The sequence below is a fragment of the Oxyura jamaicensis genome, chromosome 2, assembly GCF_011077185.1.
Source record: "Oxyura jamaicensis isolate SHBP4307 breed ruddy duck chromosome 2, BPBGC_Ojam_1.0, whole genome shotgun sequence".
NCBI classification, from domain to species: Eukaryota; Metazoa; Chordata; class Aves; order Anseriformes; family Anatidae; genus Oxyura; species Oxyura jamaicensis.
Genome location: NC_048894.1, coordinates 60,394,329 through 60,411,665, shown reverse-complemented (window position 1 = coordinate 60,411,665; position 17,337 = coordinate 60,394,329). Strand labels below are relative to the sequence as shown.

Genomic DNA, 17,337 nt, shown 5'->3' with positions numbered 1-17,337 from the left:
TCACTCGAAGTCACAGGGAGTCTTCCCCCTTGTCTCAGTGGGATTTTGAATACACTCAAAGTACTGCAGACAGCCTACACCTGGGGGTTCTTCTGACGGCCTGGCCTAACTCGAGTTCCTAGCAGCTTCTTATAGGTAAAAGAAATTCTGCAATGGAAAGCAACAAACCAACAGTATTTTGCATGAAATCCGTGATGGTTTCTTCCCGCTAACACTATCCAAAACCCCAAATATGAATTTCAAACCCCAAATTTCTTTCTCAGAAAACCTAAATCTGTGTAGCACTGAGCAGCTTGTGATGCACTGGTTTCTCTATCTATGATTCCTGCTAGCCCTAAGTATTTCTCAGAAACAGACACCCTTTTGTTGGGGAAAGCATTCTTTCAGTTTCCTGTGTCAAGCCATGGGCTTTGAAAAGCTCTAGGACTACATGCTGAGCTATTTCCAGGAACAGCAGCATGCAAAATTGCCCCTTTCCAGTAAAGAAATCCTTACAACCAGATCCCTGCCACCCTTGAGCAAAAAGGAGATGGGGAAATGCCGAGGTTGGGTTAGGCATTTGCCTTTCACCATTCCCTTTGCAGTTGCCACTTGCTCCATCGAAATCCCCAGCTGTTGGAAGCTGACCCCTCCAAGGAGTGGCTCAGCACCAAGCCAGTCCCGGCTGTGCAGAGCCTGCGTGCTGAGGCTGGGTGGCTCATCCATGCCGGGGGAAGTGAGTTAGGATCTTTCAAATCATTTGTGGTTGAGCCACCGAGGGAGTATTGGTCGAGGTGATCGCTGGGTTTCTGCCATAGTGAGCAACCCAGTAGGCACAATAGTAGGTAGCTGTGTCATCTGGAATTATATTGCTTATTGTAAGAGTACAAATTTTCTGTCTAGAAATCCTTTCAACTGTATACATGCGTCCTTGGAAGCTCTCATCCACTGCTGTTGTCCCTGTTGAAATGTAGAACATCCACTCTGGAGCTTTATTCACCTTCTGTTGGTACCAGTGAATGATGGTGTTATCAAAATCTTGAGAGACGTCTTTAAAATGACATTTCAGACGTGTACTTCCTTGCGATTTGGTGATGGATACAGGTGTCTGTATGGGAATTTCCTGTGCAAATACATCTAGAAAAAAAAAAAAGAAAAAAAAAAAAGGAGAAATTAAGTTATTAAGTCAGTGACAGTCAGTGGCAATAAGTGAAGCGGGAAAATAAGTGTTAGTACAACCATGTTTGCCTGTGAGGGAAATGTAGATGAAGTAAAAAACACTTACCAGACCAAGCAGCGGTGGCCACAAGTGCTGCCAGCAGCAGCATGTTTGCTTGTCCCACTCAGCTGAGACTCAGAGGAGAGAGAAAGAGGCCCCAGATGGGGACAGGGTTGAGTGGGAGGAGAAGACGTCTCCAGCAATGACTCTTCTGAGCACAAGCGTGTGGGGCTGCGTTTGCAGAGAATCCACTGCAGCCAGGGAAAGGACCAGGGAATGCTCACGTTGGTGAGAAGGTTGCCATCCCATCAGCTTTTCAGATAAACGTGAGAAAGACTGGTAAGTCTAAGGAGCGTGGCATGTGGAAACTTGAGGCAGAGCTGCTGAGAAGGGGTTGAGAGTGAGAGCAGCTGCAGCCGTACATCAGGGTGTGAAGGTCGCAGCCCAGCGGCCACCCTGGTGAGCGCTGAGTGTGTGTGGTCACCTGCAGTGGGCAGGAGGCATGTCCCCACCCCGTCAGGGACCTTCTCTTGCTGCCTCAGCCTGGCCACCCAGCTGCGGCCTGCCGAAATGGCCCTGTGCCTGTGCTGCCCCCCACTGCAGCAGCTCGTGGGTATCAACCTGCAGCAAGTGCAACAGCATCCCCAGGAGTGGGCGGCTCGTCTGTGGTTTTATGTGGGGAGGAAATTTACAGCTGCAGGGTTTTGGTTTTGAAGCTGAGATGAGGAGCAAAGACTTACTGGAAAGAAATACTGTAGGAGAAAGGCAGAGAAACGTCCCATGTGCAGGTCTCTGCATGTACGCCTCTCAGACATGGTGAGGTTCCTGTCAGCCCATTTCTCTAGCCTGACGAGGTGCCTCTGGATGGCAGCATGACCCTCCGGTGTATCCCCCACTCCTCCCAGGTTGGTGTTGTCAGCAAACTTGCTGAGGGAACACTCTGTCCCATTATCTAAAGCATTAAGTAAGATGTTAGACAGGACTGGACCCAGGACTTTCTGCCACCGATCACCACCCTCAGGGCCCTGCTGCTCAGCCAGTGTTCAGCCCATCTTTCTGTCTCCTCCTCCAGCCCCACACATCAACAGCCTTTCTCTAAGGCTCTTAGGGGTGACAGTGTCAAGGGCTTTAATGAAGTCCCCAGACTACCTGCACTGCTCTCCCCTTGTCTAGCAGGCTGGTCATTTCATTGTGGAAGTGTATGAGATTGGTCAAGAATGACTTCTCCGTGGTAAATCCATGCTGAGTACTGCTGATCTCCTTGCCATCTGTCTATTTCTTGGAGGCATAGCCCATGGCTGAGGACTTCACTTCTCTTCTGGACACCGCAGGGGAGGAAGTATGATGATAAAAGTGGACTGAAATGCCAAGGAAGACAGCATGAAAATGAGAAGGAAAGTCTACTAAGTCATGCAGTCTTCTCTCCTTGTTTCACACGCACACCTTATTTGGAGAGAGAGCACCAAGGGGATGGAGATATACTAGTCTGCTTGTTCCATGGATTCCAATAAAGAAGATAAATCTTCAGCTACTGTTTGTTCACAGGGCACAGACCGGCTGTGTTCACTTTGTACCCTCCTTGGTGTCATCTTGACAGCAAAGTTCCCATTTGTACCTCAGGAGGGTTATGAAGATGGTGAAGGGCCTAGAGGGGAAGATGTATGAGGAGCGGCTGAGGTCACTTGGCCTGTTCAGCCTGGAAAAGAGGAGGCTGAGGGGAGAATCATAGAGTATCCCGAGTTGGAAGGGACCCATAAGGATCATCAAGTCCAACTCCTTGCACCGCACAGGTCTACCCAAAAGTTTAGACCATGTGACTTAGTGCACAGTCCAATCTCCTCTTAAATTCAGACAGGCTTGGTGCAGTGACTACTTCCCTGGGGAGCCTGTTCCAGTGTGCAACCATCATCTTGGTGAAGAACCTCCTCCTGATGTCTAGTCTAAACTTCCCCTGCCTCAGGTTAACCCCATTCCCACGGGTCCTATCGCTGGTGTTTATGGAGAATAGGTCACCTGCCTCTCCATTCCCCCTCGCGAGGAAGTTGTAGACTGCGATGAGGTCTCCCCTCAGCCTCCTCTTCTGCAGGCTGAACAGTCCCAGTGACCTCAGCCGGTCCTCATACATCTTTCCCTCTAGGCCCTTCACCATCTTCGTCGCCCTCCTCTGGACTCTCTCCAACAGTTGAATGTTCTTTTTGTACTGTGGTGCCCAGAACTGCACACAGTACTCGAGGTGAGGCCGCACCAGCACAGAGTAGAGTGGAACGATCACTTTCCTCGACCAACTAGCGATGCCGTGCTTGATGCACCTCAGGATAAGGTGCTGGCTGCCAGGGCACACTGCTGGCTCATATTCAACTTGCTGTCAGCCATGACTTCCAGATCCCTCTCTGCGGGGCTGCTCTTCAGTGTCATCGCCCCCAGTCTGTATGTATGGCCAGGGTTGCCTCATCCCAGGTGCAGGACCTGGCACTTGCTTTTGTTAAACTTCATGCGGTTGGTGATCGCCCAGCTCTCCAATCTGTCCAGATCTCTCTGCAAGGCCTTTTCACCCTCAACAGAGTCCACAACTCCTCCAAGTTTAGTGTCGTCAGCAAATTTGCTCAAAACACCTTCTAGTCCTACATCCAAATCGTTTATAAAACCATTGAAGAGGACTGGCCCTAAAATGCTGCCTTGAGGGACCCCACTAGTGACCATCTGCCAGCCAGATATGGCCCCATTTACCACAACCCTTTGAGCCCTGCCCGTCAGCCAATTGCTCACCCATCGTATGATGTTTTTGTTAAGTTGTATGCTGGACATTTTGTCCAGTAGGATCCTATGGGAAACTGTGTCAAAAGCCTTGCTGAGGGAGACCTGTGGTCTACAGCTTTCTCACAAGGGGGAATGGAGGGACAGGCACCAATCTATTCTCTTTAGTCACCAGTGATAGGACCCACGAGAATGGTGTCAAGCTGAGGCAGGGGAGGTTTAGGCTAGACATCAGGAAGAGGTTCTTCACTGAGAGGGTGGTCGCATACTGGAACAGGCTCCCCAGGGAAGTAGTCACTGCACCAAACCTGTTGGAGTTTAAGAAGCATTTGGACTGTGCACTTAGTCACATGGTCTGAAATTTTATGTAGACCTGTGTGGTGCCAGGAGTTGGACTCGATGATCCTTATAGGTCCCTTCCAACTTGAGATATTCTATGATTCTATGACTCTATGGTTCATTTGATAGGGCCCTGCAGTGTCTGCATGTTACAGAGATATGTGAGTCTGAAAACAATAATCCAAATATTAACGTCCTCTATTTAGCAGTTGTCACACTATGTTGTTGTTTTTCCTATCCTGTGGCAGAAAATCATGAGAGCAGGGCTGAATGAGGAAGTATCTGCATTTGGGCAGAGTTCAGAGCTTGTGGTTCAGAGTGCCAAGTGCCTTTTTGTATGGTTTATCTTGGCCTGTCTAACACTGTGATGCCTTGATATAAATACCAATACGCACAGTAGTATGTGCCAGTGTCCCTCTGGGTTAAGAAATCTATTGTGAGAGTATAGAGAGATTCAGTGGCATGTTTCCTCACTTGATACTTTCGTCTATCGGTGCTGTCATCAAATGTAGGAGTCTGTCCTGACACGTACAGTATCCTCTTGAGTGGCTCTCCGGGAAGCTGCTTGTACCAGTGCATGATGGCATCACTGCCCAGCCGGCAGTCCATTCTGGCCGAGCTGCCCTTCACCTGCCTCCGCATCGGCGGGTCTTGCACTGGCACTGGCTGTGCGTCTCCACCTGGAAGGGAATGGGGAGAAAATGGGTGAAAATTTGATGAGGGCTCAAAAGATCTGCCTGCAGTCTGGAGCAGAGTCTGTAAAGAGAGGAGAAAGGGAGCGGGGCTTACGGGACCAACTGGAAGCTGCAAGCAGGATGGGCAGCAGCAGCATTCTGCCTGCTTGGGTGAACTGTGGATTTGAAGAAGGGGCAGGAACGTTATAAAGCCCTCCAGGTGGAGAAGGAGTCAAACAGCTCTGGGGAGGAAATGACTCATTTGGCACACCCAAGGGTAGTGCCTCAACTCCTAGTCATGGGTGGGGGGTTGCTGCTGCTTAAATTTTCTGGCAAACTAGATCATAGCAATAAGAATGTAGAAAGGACCTAAAAGATTCAACCTGAAGTCATTTTGTTCCTGTATGTGTATAGTACATTCCGCCCAGACTCACCTGGAGCTCCTGTTGAGCGCACACATCCTGCCTGTCCCCAGGATGCTCTACTCTCCTCAGACCCCACACTGTCCCAGAAGCATGTTTCCCCAGCCTTCTCTGGAAAATATGGCCTGCTCTGGAAGCTCTGTGGGCTAGTTCCTGGTGATTTCTGTCTTACGTGTTCCTGGAACAGCTCCAGCAGGTCTGCTCAGCCTCAGAGGAGAGGCGCAGCTGGCCCTTCTTAGACAGGAGAGCCCTGGTGGCTGTGACAAAGCCACTGTGAGATGCGCGCATATGCAAGGCAGCTGTTTGTTGTCCTCTGCTTTTTTGTGCTTTCAATCCATTCTCCATACAGACTATATTTGTGCTTGAAACCGCTCAAACCCACATGCAGGAATTTGCACTTGTCCCTGTTTAGATTCATGAGGTTCACATGGGTCGTGATTTAAACAGATTTTATTTTATTGTCCTGATCCTGAAATATTGCAGGATTTTTCACCTTGGAGATGATGACAGCTCCATTTTGGGAACTGCTAATACTAGATTATCATACAAAATTGTAAATAATCCTTCCTGGAGAACAACAAGTCTTGTGGGACCTGACAGGTGTCTTGAAATTTATCTTCAAGTTCTTGAAACCCTGACTTAGTTTCAGGAAGACGGCTAAGAGTGTATATTTAAGTACCACCTTTCTGTATATATCTCCAGTTTGTGCTTGACTTTTATCTGATAAATAAACCATATCTTAGGAGCACCTCCCAGCTCCTAACAGCAGGTGTGGTGTGCTTTACATCATCCAACAGTCCAGGAAAAGTCAACGATCTTGGAAGAAAAGGCAAGATGTAAGTAGCAAGAGGGAGCTGCAGCAAGTAGTGCTATGTAACTCCTATGATTGCCCCTTGAAAACTGCAGGCACTATGTAGTCCTTCTTGTCTCCTGCTTAGAAGGGCAGTGCAGCTGTCTTCAGCTGAAAGTAGTTTGAGAAGGACCAGATAGAGTTGTTTTTCTCTCATAAGAAATTCCCCCCACATCCAAGGTATCTGCCTGTCCCCTAGCCACTTATCATAGCATTTCTCCCTTCCTTGTTCCTCTCTGCCTCAGGCACCTCTAATTCCCTTCCAAGCATCTCTGGGCTTTCTGTCTCATAAAGCAGTTGCTTGTTCTGTCTTAAAAGGCAAAGCCCCCAAGTCTGGCAGCCAGTGAGGACAGCTGCCTGCTCTCTCTTCAGCAGGATGGTTGAACTCGCAAAAGCACTTTTCAACAGTGCCTCAGCTGAGAGAATGAAAATTTGGGTTTCCCCTTCCAGTTTGTAGGACACAAGGGAAAATTCTTCTAGCTCTGTCACAGCCCTGCTTGCAGATTTAAGGCAAATGTCTGTGAATTTTAAAGACGGGCAGTATCCAAAATCTGCCTGTCTCCTACAGTCGCTTAGCATCTCTTAAAAGCCTGGTCTTAAATCTTGTGGTACTACAGCTCTCTTGCTCTTTTTTTTTTTTTTTTTTCCATCAGTCATTGTCTCCATTGTCTCCTTACTTCAGCTTACAGCTCCAAGGGACAAGGGACAATTTTACAGAGGGTTTGATGAGGAGCAGGACCCATGCTTGAAGCTCCATATCACCTACTACAAATCAGTAGTTGTGGGCAAAGACAGGAAGATAAATCAGCATGGAAATGATTTACTTAGTGAGTCTTCTCCACAAGGATCAAGGGAAGGGGCAGTGATGCTAGACAAATAAGCTGTAACATCTCTACACAAAACATTCATGGTGTGGTGGGGCTGTTTCTTCTGCAAGCACATCTTTGCAGTAGTCTTTGTGGAGAAATGGCAGAAGGCTAAGGAAATGGCTGTGTGTAGTCCTACGTGGCACAGTAATACCACCCGCTGGCTTGGATGTCCCACTTGTGCATCAGCAGCATGCAGGTGTCTTTGCATGTGTAGACAAGATAAGTCTTTTTAGAGAAACCAGTAGTCCAATTTATATTTTGTGGTGGGGTGGAGGGCAGTTTTTAGGCAACTTTTGGTGCCAGAGAGCATAGGTTTACTTTGGAAGTAAATTAGTCAGTGTCCCCTGGGAGTGGCTGGGCTGTGATGAAGGCGTACCCAGAACACATCAGTTGGGAGAGAAGGGAGGAGGCAGCAGGGGTAGAGATGCAGTAAGAAGTCCTTATCCCTGGTTAGGAGGGACACAGCAGTATCCTCAAACCACAGGCACCCCCTGCACAAGGAAAGGGCACTGAGCTTTACTCCTCGCTTCTGTCAAAGGCATAGTGCACAGAGGGGGAGAAACAACAAGCCTTAGCTTGTTTTGCACACAATCGCTAGCCATCACATAGCAGAACCAAGCCATTTGTCTGCAAGTTATCTGCAAAGTGTCAGTTGAGCTTGGGATTTGGGTAATAAGACATCACTGACACAAAACTGTATATTTAGGCTGGGGGACAAATGGAAGTGTAATGTAAAACCAAGATGAAATATATTCTGAGACAATTAGAAATAACTCATACATAAAACTTACAAGGCAAGAGACAAGCTTGCAGACTTTTCAAGAAGCCCATAATTTTTCATAGCTCTGCCACAGCTCCTCAGGAAAAGTTCAGAGATGCTGGTATAGTTCAACCCTAAGAGAGATAAAGAAATTTAACAATATATGTGTTGATACCGCCCCCCCCCCCCCCCCATTCCCCAATGCAATGAGTTGGTGGAGGCAGGTGATGCGATGGGTTAATTTCCTGTTAAAAAGAAAAGCAGAATGCATGTCAATGTGAAGATCTAGTGACACCATTGGCAAGGTGCAGGCTAATGGTCCACAGCATGTCTGGAAAGCAGTAAGAGAGAGCAGTGATGAGGAGGCAGTCACTAGAAATATGCCCCTGCACTGTGGCAGCAACATCCTGCTGGGTCTGTGCAGCTGAGATTCACAGGAGGCACACCTGGCTCATGGACAATGTGCATTACTGATGGTGCAGATGGGAGAAGACGTATACCAATGTGCCACACTGTCTGAGAAGTAAATAGCTCTTCTGTAGACATGATAAATCAGTGCACAGCTTGCTATATACCCTTCTGGCCAGCTGTGGACCTAATTTTTCTCTTTTGTTACCTAGTTTCTGCACAGTGGGGCAACTCTTGCTTTCTGGAATATAATGTCATACTATGGAGCATCATACACATGGTTCTACATAAACAATGACCAGAACCTTTAAAACATTTTAAAAATTGAAAATAATATGTACTTACAGGGGAGGAGACGAGCTGAGAAGGTTTCCAATAAGCCTGCCATGCCTCTGCTGCTGCTCCTCAAGGGCCCAGCAGCACTGCATGCTCCCAGGCGATGAGCACTCTGGGGCTGAAAGAGCAAGATGAGAGACAAACTCCGAAAGCCTCCAATACTAAAATGTGAAGAATCATCAGCTGTTGTTGCTTCAAGCCTCTTGGAAAGTTTCAGGCTTTGACTGTGAAAGGGGACATGGGCACACACAAGGCCTGAGGGGGAACGAGAGGTCATGTCACCATGGAGTGAAACCTGTGGAGAAGGTGGGTGCCTCTCTCCACTGAAAGGGAGACCTCCAAAGAGTTTGATATTTATGAGAGGGGGAAAATGGATAAAATGGCACATTAGGTCCCATTTGATATACCAGAAGAGTGAACAGGTCTTCAAAGCATAAAGACTGTGTGCTGAATTTCCTTGAAAAGTTGAATTTGACACTACTGTGTTGAATTTAATTCCAACTCCCAACACTACTGTATTGGACTTCTGCATTGCCTCCTACTGGCATCCATTCCCAGCTCTAACTCTGCTCCATCTTGTAGAGGAAACCCTATGGGGATGATAACAGCCATGTGTGAGCTCTTCCTTACCCCAGGATAAAATGGGGTAGGGGGAAGGAATTGTGATAGGAAAAAGGCTTTTGGCCAGAAACCCTGCACCGATTAGATTTGTTTGAAACCCTCACCTCACAACCTCACATTTCCTGGCAGTTTTTACTATTAATTACTATTACTACTACTATTACTGTTATTGTCCCAGACATCTTGGAAAAGGGAAAAAACACAAAGTAGGAATTTTATGCTGCTTTGCTGATGCAAACTGAGCAGGCAATATAGAAAAGTGGTGGAATATTTTACTTACTGGGGTTAAGCCTACATGCGTGCATCTCTACATCCACTCTACCTCCTTGTCTGATTTGAGGATTCCATTTAGGGTGAGAGGTGATTTGGTGCAGTATTTTTGTAGCCTCAAGAGCCATGGATGGGAACTGAGCACAGCCCCCTGCAAGCAACTGGCCTGCTGGTTTTGAGCACTCCAACATTAAAAGACTGCTAACATTCATTTAGTAGTGCTGTTTCAGCTTGCAGTCAAGTACCACAGTGCTCTGCTAACTCATAGGAACAATAGTCATCCCACTGAAAGCAAGCCATGGGTAGGTGAATGAGCAGAAGCAAAGACAGGAGTAGACATGTAAGGGAGTTATCAGGGAAGCTGACTTTACAGATCAAAGTCATGCCACTGAGATAGAACATGAGGCCATTTGCAGGTTATAAAGTGTTTTCTCATTGTTAATAATCTGGCTGATTTTTTTAACACAGGTGGAATATAAAGTTATTTTAAGCAGAGGCAGCATAGAGAATTACTTTCTTCTCTTACCCTAATGTTGCGTCTTTGAGTTCAGTCAGCAGAGTAACTTGTTACTCAGTGCAGATTTTCCATGAGCAGCTGCTCTGGTTTGATCTATAGCATGAGTTTTAATACCTATGAGACACAAAGATATGGTGTACCAATGAGTTAGAGTGCAGCTTGATAATGCACTTTTCTATCTTTGTTTGCCTGCATGCTGAAGTAACTGGTCACTGTGTACATAAGGCTGGTTTGCATCTTCTACTGCACTGAATTTGCCCTGTGTGCCTGCAGGTATGAGCCAAGTGTGGATAATGAGACTTTTTGAATATATTCAAAATTAATATTCAATCAAATGACAGCTCTAGACCGGTCAGTACAAATTCTAGCGTCTGCCACCCTCTGCTGGTGTGAAGGAGTAAAACCCTCAGAAGTCCTTTATGAGCAGCTGTGTAGTAAATATGGACGGATGCTGAGAACGCCTATAATATGCTGTTTTTAGTTTGTTTGTTTTGTTTTGTTTTGTTTTGGTTTGGTTTAAGCAAAGCATTTATGCACCAGTCACTTTTATTTTCATGATTACTTTCTAAATAGTCAGCATTGTGATGTTCAGTCTTGGGCTAGGAGATACATAAAGATCCTCAGCATGCTTCTCCTGTAAAACATGTATCTTATAGGCTTAAAATAGAGTGTTTTGAATCACTATGAACAACTACAGACAATTTTCACTTCCAGTTATGTCTCCACAAGAGAGAGTTGGGAGTTAAAGCATTGTGTAATGGATGGGGTCTGTCAGATTTTGGGCACGGATAATTTTGCATGAGAGAGAATTTTGCATCACCTTCTCATTTAGCAATTTTATCTTAACACACACAGGTTATTCCTTGAGATTATGTGCTGTTTTGTTTTGTTATTTATTTAGTTTTTATTCACTGACACACAGCTAGATTATTTCTCCTGTTGCAGCTTATCGTGTTTAAATTAAAGAAAAAACAATCAAAGTTTTTTATACAGAGTTTGGCATTCTTCTGTATAATTACCTGAAATGCAGGCATAGGACGCCTGAAGTACATTCCCCTCCTTTGTAGCACATACCTTGGAAACTCAATAATTTAAGTTTAAAGAAACATACCTTTCCAGGGTTTTGGTGTTCTTGGTCCAGTTACTCATCGTGTTAGCAACAGTCTGCATAGCCAACTACGCAGGCGCAACTAGTCACCTGTGGTTAGCTTGAGGTGCACCAAAGCCTCTGCTCTGACAGCACCAAAAGAGACCCCCCAGCCTGTTTTCTCCTCTGAAGCCAGGTTGAGGATATATAGGACTTTGGTGCTTGTTCTTTCAGCCATGAGGCTCTTATTATAAAAGGTAGACAGGTAAGATAACGTTCCTCTGTGCTTTGTGCCACCCAGAACCAGGTTGGAGCTACTCTTCTGACAGCTCATGAAGAACTTTGGAGCCCTGGGGTATTAGGAGCTGTATTGCCCAGGTTAGTACATGCACACTATGAATGAATGGTGGATGGTGGCCTTGAGCACTGGGACTGCAGCATATCCCCATAAGGGCAGAGGAGGTCAATCCTCCTTGACAGATGTGGGTCTCTGACTCCTGGAGGCCACAATTCTGATGGCTACATGTCAATTTGTTCCCTTCATTGCATTTAGTGGCTGTAGCTGGACAGAAGTACTGTATATGCACAGTGGTACTTTTACTAATGTCTTAAGCATATTCTTTCACTAAAGTTTCCTTTAGCTGCTTTGAAGCATCTGAATATGAAGCATGATTCCCTTTGCACTGGTTTCAGCTTTGTCAAATTATTGTTAATTACAAGGTCTTCCTGTTGGTTACAGGAGAGCCCACTGCAAAAGCACCACAGTTTTCCCCATATGCTGCTTCTGTGCTGATTAAACAGGTCAGACTGAAGACATCCATGCACGAGTGACACAGGCAGGTTTCAAATGCTGCTGGAGACACACAAAGGCAGCACCAGGTCTGAAATCACATGGGTGAAGACCTAACAGATGAATGCTTGAAAAGTGACTACCATATATATAATAGACATTTAGGGAGAGGATAAGCCCCAAACACACCCCACTTCATATTTTCTAATTCTGAGCCTGGGCTAGGATACCATTTCCTAAAATTCCTCTCTAAATGAACACAGTTGCTTTACTCCAGCAAGAGCTGGAGTTTAAAACCCTTGCAAAGTGGCCTCACAGGCTTGCTTGGAGCAAGTCCATTGCAGCCCCCTCAGCTGCAGCAAACATCTCGCCACCAGAGAGCACATCAGAGCTAGCAGTGAACACGCAGCTCATTACAGGGGATGGAAAAACATCTTCATGCTCTTTTGCACTGCTTTCAGAAATGTGACTTTGCCTAATTAACAGAACTAACTACTTTCTGTAGGCAAGGATTGGCTGGTCGTCATTAACTGTGGTGTGTCATTAACTGTGACCTTATTGTTTTAAATATAAAAAGTAAAAGACAGATCTTTTAAATCTCTTTTAAAAGCTAACAATAAAAACCCTATTTTGGCTTTCAAGTGGCCGAATGGCTGCTCATACTTTCCCTGTCCAGCCTTGCGAACTGCAACTACAGCCAGTGACTGCTCTTTCACCAATCCCAATCATTTATCTTACCCATAATAGTGACATGCTTTTGATGCCCTTTCCCTGAGTCAGCAAGACACTTTTAAAATTTTTCATTAAACATGATCTTAAAGAGACTATGATTTACTTCTTGTCTTCCTGGCATTAGGGCAGTAAAGAGAGCATCCTGGAATGCCAGCCTGAGGAGGACCATACCCCACAGCCTTCCCACCCTCTTCTCTTGGGGACAAATGCATCCAGTTCTGAGCTCTGGAAGGGGTGGAACAAGGGACAGGGAGGAGGAGGAGGAAAGAGACAGAACCATCATTCATCTTGTGCACTTTCCATTATTCAAGAAAGGTTGTAAACCAGATAGACAAGCTGCAAATAAACAATTTATTAGTTCACTCGCATGTTGTAAACCAGATAGACAAGCTGCAAATAAACAATTTATTAGTTCACTCGCATGAGATGCTCCTCCATCTTCAGTTACTTTGTCTTCCAAGGCCACACCATGCAAAGCCGGCCTGTAGGTCCAGGAGATCAGGCCCCTTAATCTTCCAAAGGTTCATTTCATGTAAAATTAGAAGTTATAGTTGCTGTAGAAGGTTAGCAGTATGTGCTGTCTCAGGCATAAATAAGCCTTTAGAGAAATCAAGACACAATGGGATATTGCTTTACAATCACCCTGAAAGCATGAAATTCAGTAATTCACCAAGTTCAATGTAGTGTGTTAATCAGAAAAATCCAAGCAAAGGGGGAAAATACTTTGGGGCTAATACAACTGCAGGGGGGAGGGCATCATTGGCATGAAACAGCAGACTGGAAAAAAAAATCCCTTGCTTGCCCATGAATAAGCTTCTATAAATCAGAGAGAAATACATTTATTTCATACTGTTCATCTCAGGAGCTGCATAAATAAAAGTGTCTGAGAGAGAAGTCTGATTGTCTTATGAAACTAGAATAAGAAGAATAAAATATGAGAAACAGTTGTTAATCCCAAATGATAAATGTTTCTATTCACCAGCTAGTTTTCTATTCATCTTTCAGAAGGGAAAAATTAATAAAATTATTATTATGGCTAGCTATCAGTGTCCTTCCCTTAGCATCTATCATCTCGGTGTATGAAATTTTGCAAGGAATTTTAAAGATAACATTAGTAATACTCCTCATCCTTCCCACAAGAAGTCTATTTGCTTTGTGGCTCCAAGGTGCACATGTGAGATATGAAGACATACTTAATGCCAGAATGGTGTTATATCCACAGTAACCTGCAGCACATAAATCACACATGCATCATGTGCAATAGCATGGCTGCTGGGACATTTTCAGTACTTCTTATTGCCAGTAAACAATGACATTGCTTGCAGAGAGTAGACATCTGATGGTTTTTGCAATTACATGTTTCTTTATACTGTAGTGGGTTGAAGAAACAAAGATCAAGCAGCATAGCTGATCATGAAGGCTCTTCACTGTATATCAGAGACCTTTCCCATCTCTATACCATCTCGTGTACTGCAAACCCCTTAGCAGTGAATGTAGCATATTGACCTGTACTAAGGTTATTAGAAGAATCAAGGTCAAGCACATTGAATTTGACTTTGGTACTTCTAGCAAGAAGAGGGCATAAAGATAACTGCACACAATCAACACTGAGTAAAGAAATGCCGTAGGGATATCACACCATTCTTTGCTTCTTAGTGTTATGGCTGTTATGCATGATGCACCTACTTGATTTTAGGCTCCTGACAGAGCAGTGGCCACATAGCATCTGCAGGGAAACTGAGGCTCCATTGTCCAATGTGGGTCTGTTGCTTGTGTGACCTGTAGAGCAGCTATACTGAAATACAATGTTGAGACCTAGGTAAGCAGGAAACTGTGGCCTGGATGTCATCACTCGCACCATAAATCAGGTTTAATAGGTTATTATGACCACCTCAAAATGGTGAACTGGAATTTGGTTTTTGCAACACCAAAAACAAATGAAACGTTGCTCCCTTGGATAAATTCTTACCTCTGGATCACTATTGATCACCAAACATGTTAAAGGAATGAAAAGAAAACCAAAGAGCTTCCCACAACCTCCTGAGACTCTGATTGCTCATTGTGACATTTTAAAGCCAAAATCTCAGTTACTACAGCTGAGCCACTCAACTTCTCCATAAAACACAGTTATCAAGAGTTTCTTTAGAAAGCTATTGTGCTCTGAAAGACAGAAAGAAAACTACTTTCCTCTTCTTTCAGAGCAACAAAAAAAATCTTTCTTCAATTGAAATCTGACAAATTGGAGTAGAAACCGCCTATACATAAAAAGAGCCCACAACCAAAACACCACAAAAAATAACTGAATTGCTTAAAAAAAATGTAGGTGTCCCTAAATAGTTGTAGCTTCCATGCATCAGCAAACAGAATAGAGCATATTTATGGAAATTCTTCTTTTCACAGAAGATAAATGGACAAGCATCAAAATGAGTAAGAAGTAGCAATCTTCAGCTGGCTGACAGTCAAGCGCAGACATGCTCACTTTTGCTTGTGGACAGATATTAAGCTGGCGGCCAGAGTCCATTTCCAGGAGGAGCAGCCCGGAGATGCACTGAGCCTTTTGGAGCCCTAGCCATGACTAAAGTTGAGAGCAAGAATTTAGATGTTATGCCTGTTATGCTGTGTTTCTTTGGAAAAAGAGTTATTAAATTAAGGTTAGATTCTCTAATACAACACATGAACTATGTGAAATTATTTCTAACAACACTTCAAAAGCACCACAGATGAAACAGCTTCTTTGGATCAAAGGTTTATTTTTAATGACACAGCACTGGAAAACATAAGTTACAGATGACTTTTTGATACAGGATACATTATATATCTTAATTTAAAAGGATCTGTGAAGGTATGCTGCATAAATACATATAGTGAAAATATATTGTGTTTATTTCTCATAGATTAGTTCTGTTGTGTGTGTGTTTTTTTTTTTTTCTTATTCAGCCAATTAAATAAAAAAGTATAGATTAGCATCATAACAGCTCCCCCTCCAGATTATCTCATTGTAACTACTGCAGCTGGAAGAGGAGACTGAGCCATGCCTTCTCAAAGGTTTAGCAGCTTTGAACATGATGTTATTCATCATCTCAGAATGAAAATTTCACATTACAAACACAGATACTGTATAATGTTTTGGCAATGGAGCAGCTAGTTTTGCTTTCAAACAAAACTGTTTCCTGTAATGCCAGACATTGAAAGAGCAATGCATGTACTGATGACACTACACAGTCAAAGAACTACGATGACATTGTGAAAATGCATATATATCCATATGCACTTATATATACACGACTTCTTGTGTGTATATATATTATACATGTCCAAAAATAACATTGAAAAACATTGCAGCAGTTAATTATCTTTTTTAAACACATGAAACTGATAATAGTTTGACCTCATTACTACAGGATTACTAATTAAATCTTCTGCAGTGCAACTCAATACAATACACTTAGTGCAGAGAAGTTAAGGTTTTGGTATTGAGGAGGCTAATTTCAGATTTCATGGGAAAGGACCAAATACAGGATCACCATAGCTCTGACAAAGCACAAGCAAACCTGTTGCCACGTACATGTGAACAAATAAGGACATTTCTTTTTTATTTGATTTTTTTTCCACATACTGCTTCAGAAATTGCTAGCTTAACTGTTTGCACTCATGCTCATTTTGATATGTTTCCACAAGCTTTGTCTGGCACCAATCTGTAAACCGTTAACAGCTTAAACTACAAAAAAGTGGGCTCCTGTGTTTCAAAGAGGTTAAAAACCTACTGACTGAGCTTCATGCCACATTTCTGTGCCTGAGAGAAGAACTACTCCAGATGGCGTGTGAAATTCTCTGGGAAAAGTCCTTTGTAACTATTTGCATCCCTGTACTGAAGCCACTCGGATTCCTTAATGCCTGTCAACCAGCCAGCCTCCTGTAAGAAAAAGACAGAGAGTCAAACTTCAGGTCTCCCCGCTTTCTTTTTATATGCTTCAGACCTGAAGAGGTTTTAGAGTCACATGGCTAAAAGATGTGGTGCTTCGGTTAAATAGCAGCCTCTGATTTTGCACAGATTGTTTTCTTAATTCTGCCAGACCAGTGTTATGTGAGACTGATTGTGAGTGTACTGTATGGCCTTTAGCCCATCTAACCCTTAGCTGAACTCAAAGTTGAATAATCAGTCTTCTGGGTCATTCAGTATTAAAGCAGATCAGCTTTTGGGCAAATGCATGTTGAGATTTTTTAAAGTTCTCACAACTAGCATAGTTACACAATAAGAGCATTACAGTGGGCTAGAACCATTATATAATAAGACAGATATGGGGGAAAATTATGTTTTTAATTTGTCTCTCTTTTTTTTTTTTTTCTCTTTTTTTTTTTTTTTTTTAATTTGAGGGTTCTTTTGTCTCATCCGTGTATTGGCAGTCAGAAGAAATAACAGTTCTTGTATCTTTTGCTGTTACTGTCCCTAGAAACTCAAAGTCAGTTGATACTCAACTACTTTTCCAAAACTTCCTGGAAACTTCAGTCTAAACCAGAACTTGATGTGCTGAAATTGCAACCCAAATCATCATCAATTTAAAGAGAGATTTCTTATTGGAGAGTGCTGGGTTCTCTGACGTGCTATCAATTTTACCTGGAATAAAATCCATTCAGTATTTTTTTAAGTGATCAACCTATTTTCATCTCACTGACCCCATGCTTTATTCCGTTTAAGAACAGGAGCCAGAG

At 43.9% G+C, this 17,337-nt stretch overlaps 1 protein-coding gene and 2 gene segments (V, D, J or C); all 3 read right to left on the bottom strand.

Moving 5' to 3' along the window:
• Positions 1 to 730: 730 nt before the first annotated feature.
• On the bottom strand, positions 731 to 1,376 carry LOC118161160. The segment is given in 2 exon segments: positions 731 to 1,116; positions 1,265 to 1,376. Coding segments are annotated over 2 exon segments (429 nt in total).
• A 3,064-nt stretch (positions 1,377 to 4,440) lies between these two features.
• Positions 4,441 to 5,196, bottom strand: LOC118161832. The segment is given in 2 exon segments: positions 4,441 to 4,971; positions 5,081 to 5,196. Coding segments are annotated over 2 exon segments (381 nt in total).
• A 10,161-nt stretch (positions 5,197 to 15,357) lies between these two features.
• AMPH (amphiphysin) overlaps positions 15,358 to 17,337 on the bottom strand; it is a 125,390-nt gene continuing 123,410 nt past the window's right edge. For both annotated transcript variants that reach the window (XM_035317495.1, XM_035317496.1), the window contains one exon: positions 15,358 to 16,540. In XM_035317495.1, the coding sequence (XP_035173386.1) occupies positions 16,433 to 16,540 (108 nt within the window). In that variant the 3' untranslated portion in view covers positions 15,358 to 16,432. The remainder of the gene's footprint in view (positions 16,541 to 17,337) is intronic.